We start from the raw sequence: 3,298 nt of genomic DNA on the forward strand, positions 1-3,298 counted from the left end.
TAGCTATAGTATAGCTGAGTGCCAGGAGGTTAATTTTGGCTCTGAAAATAGAGATGGGTGCTTGATTATACTATAGCCAAGTGGGTCAGGTGTTCTCGGCGCCTGCACACACTGCAAAGTGACTTGGACACCATCATAGACCATAATGTTCATTATGGCTATAGCGGCACAGGGGGAATTTTTAGTTAAATAACTGTAAGGTGCCGGCAATAGCCGGACACCAAATTGCGTGTCCGAAGGGACAAATTAGGTAATCAGTAGGGGAATATATTTGTTATATTCCCTACTTTGCCTTTCGCGGGGTGAGTCATCTCTTGGCTTCTCCCCGTGCCCAGCTGACCATCGCCAGATTCATACGTATGCATAGGTATGTGCAGGGAATTCAGGGGTTAGGCGTCAGTGGTGAGGGTAGGTAACTGGCTAGCAGAGTTCAACTACATAATAGTTCAGCTTAGGTTAGTGGTGGATTGGTAAAGGGGAGAACAGTGTGAGAGTTATGTTAGCGAGACATGCGAGGTGATGAGATAGACGTGTATGTACAGTGCCTAGCACACACATAACTATGCTGTGTTCTTTTTTTTTTTATTTCTCTGCCTGAAAAAGTTAAAAATTAGAAAATTAGATATGCAAGTGACAGCTTCTGTTTGGGTTGGGACCGGGTCAGACTATACCGTAACACCCACTGATAAAAAATTTCAGCCATAAAACACTTTCCTGGCAGTAAATAGCTTCTGAGAGTAGGAAAGAGATAAAAAGGGTCCATAGTTTATAGATTTTAGCTCTGGCATACTTCAATGAATGTGTCATTGAGAAGAGGCAACGAAACAGTAAAAACTTGAAAAGTAAGATTTAAAAAAATAAAACAAAACTGTGGGATAACTAAAAAAAGTCATTTTTAGAAGGAGGAGGACAGATACAATTGTTTATCCCACTCATTTATTTTCACCTCGGATGTCCTTTAAAGTGACAGTTACATTACCAATATTCTACTATCGGCAATTTGGCATTACCAGGCATCTGAATTCTCAATCATCTTTATTCCATGTACACATTTCTACACTCCACCTTGGACACCTTCTCTCACTTTCACATGCAAGGCTTTCCATGAGCTTCACCCCTCCTTTGGAACACCCCTCTCTACAACTCATCCATCAAACCCCAAGATATCAACTCTTCAAGCCCATCCCAGAAATGTGCCTCTTTCTCCCAGACATATATCTATATTTGAAGCAGACATCAAAAGACTTACTGCCTCACTCTCTGTCTAGCTCCTTCATCACCTTACCTAGCATCTCCACCCCACTCCCTTCTAGATTGCAAGCTCACAAGAGCACAATCCTCCCCCCTTTTCTCTGACCTCTTTTTAGCATTGTATATCAAATGGCTGTATATACACAATATTAGCATGCTACACATCAACTATGTAAGTATTTTTGTACTTGTGCTGATAGATGTTCTGAATGAACTGCGCAAGAACGATAAATATATCGATGGTGCCCACTATGGTCTACATTGTACTTTGTACAGTGTCATCATGGCAGATGATGACACTATATAAATAAATGATACTAAAAACAGCCTAGAATTTATTTGACATTAAATATAAAAATCTTCATTGGTTTTCAGCTAACAGATGTCTGCGATGTTGAACTCATCTGGGAACTTTACCGGCTGCCAACCACAACCCGTCAACCCCTTCATCCCTATCTTCTTAAGCTTCATCTTCTTCATTGGCTTTGTGCTGAACTGTATCAGTTTATGGATCTTTTGGTTCAAAGTTAAGCAATGGAATGCAATGGTGGTTCTCCAGTTCAACTTGGCCATCACTGATGCCATGGTCACTCCAGCAGCTCCTCTGATCATTATATATAGCCTGACGGACCGATGGAGTTTTGGAGTGTTCTTATGTCAGTTCGAAATCTTCATACTGAGCATCCATGTTTATGGGAGCATGTATTTCCTCGCCGTAATCAGCATCTTCCGATATTTCTCCGTTGCCCAAAATGCCAAAAGAAAGGTCTTGACCACAAAACCATTCATCAAGAACCTTTGCCTTATTATGTGGGGTTTTCTGATATGCCAAGCGATTCCTTCCTTTTTTGTTGTGGAAACTTCTGAAGTCCATGGAGTTACCAGATGCCTCAGCATCCAGCAAACTGACCAAACACGTTTATTTTATATTTTGACCTGGGTCGTCCTTTTCGTTGGGCTCCTAATTCCTTTCTTCATAACATTGGCCAGCTACAGTCTACTAATTAGGTACCTCCTCAGGGTCAAACCAATGAACTCCCTCAGCAAAGTTATGTTATCCAAGTCGGTGATGACTATATTTGTCACTTTGATGATCTTTATAATCTGTTACATTCCCAACAACATCACCAGGGTTGCGGTGATCACCATTGCATCGTTCTACCGAGACAATTGTTCATTGTTGGAAAATGTTGAGAATGTCTTTAATATCACTGCAGCAATCATGGCAACAAATTGCTTAATGGATCCCATATTGTACTGTTTTGCTTCTGATAAATTTAGAACTGCATTCATAAGTTGGTGTACTTTGTGTTGTCCTTCTCCACAAAGACAGCATCAGGAGAACTCAGAAGACTGCGGCTTTGGTGGCCAGGCTGAGACACCTAAAGATATGCAGCAGCACCCTGCTCCAATTCTAACTATGGACAGCTCGCCTTAGGGTGCCTTCAACAGCTCATCTCTTTACCGTAACAACAATGTTGCTGCTTACTTGCTTTACATAAACTTAGCAAAGATAAGATGACAACAGCTAAAACTACCCTTCAAAGCCAGTTTTACTTAGGTAAGCACCAACGCTCACAGCTCATTTGGCACACTAATGTTTGTCCTATATTCAGGGGCATAACTAAAAATCAGGGGGGCCCCAGCAAAACTTTGATGGAGCCCCCAATGTTTACACCCTTTCCCTTACCTACCCCTGGTGACCCTCACAGTAATCAGTTGAAAAGGGCACCTGAGCCATCTGTATTAAAAGGGCGCCTCCATAGACTTCAATGTTACTTCTGTAAAAATGTTTCAGTACCGGTTAGCCACACAAATTATGTAGGTAGAAAAAAACCAAGGTCTTGTAAAAGTAATACCTTTTAATAACAAAATGGAGACACCGATCGCCCAATATAGTGTAGTAAGTACTGGTAAATGAATATGACAAGTAAGTATTTATTTATACTCACAAACGTGGGTTACCGTCCAGGTAACCACTTTATCAGCAGGTGAGGAGATTAGACCTGTCCCCAGGGATGGGCACAAATTCGAATTCGGGTGAATC

At 41.4% G+C, this 3,298-nt stretch overlaps 1 protein-coding gene across 1 annotated transcript; it reads left to right on the forward strand.

Moving 5' to 3' along the window:
- The first annotated feature begins 1,642 nt into the window (after nt 1-1,642).
- On the forward strand, nt 1,643-2,689 carry LOC137527459 (lysophosphatidic acid receptor 6-like). The gene has a single exon (XM_068247975.1). It carries the CDS (start codon nt 1,643-1,645, stop codon nt 2,687-2,689), a length of 1,047 nt encoding a protein of 348 aa, XP_068104076.1.
- Nucleotides 2,690-3,298: the final 609 nt, after the last annotated feature.

This window comes from Hyperolius riggenbachi, chromosome 8 (genome assembly GCF_040937935.1).
Source record: "Hyperolius riggenbachi isolate aHypRig1 chromosome 8, aHypRig1.pri, whole genome shotgun sequence".
Classification (NCBI taxonomy): domain Eukaryota; kingdom Metazoa; phylum Chordata; class Amphibia; order Anura; family Hyperoliidae; genus Hyperolius; species Hyperolius riggenbachi.

Excerpts from the sequence above, each read along its gene's own strand:
- LOC137527459 (XM_068247975.1), top strand. The coding sequence starts at position 1,643 with ATGTTGAACTCATCTGGGAACTTTACCGGCTGCCAACCACAACCCGTC.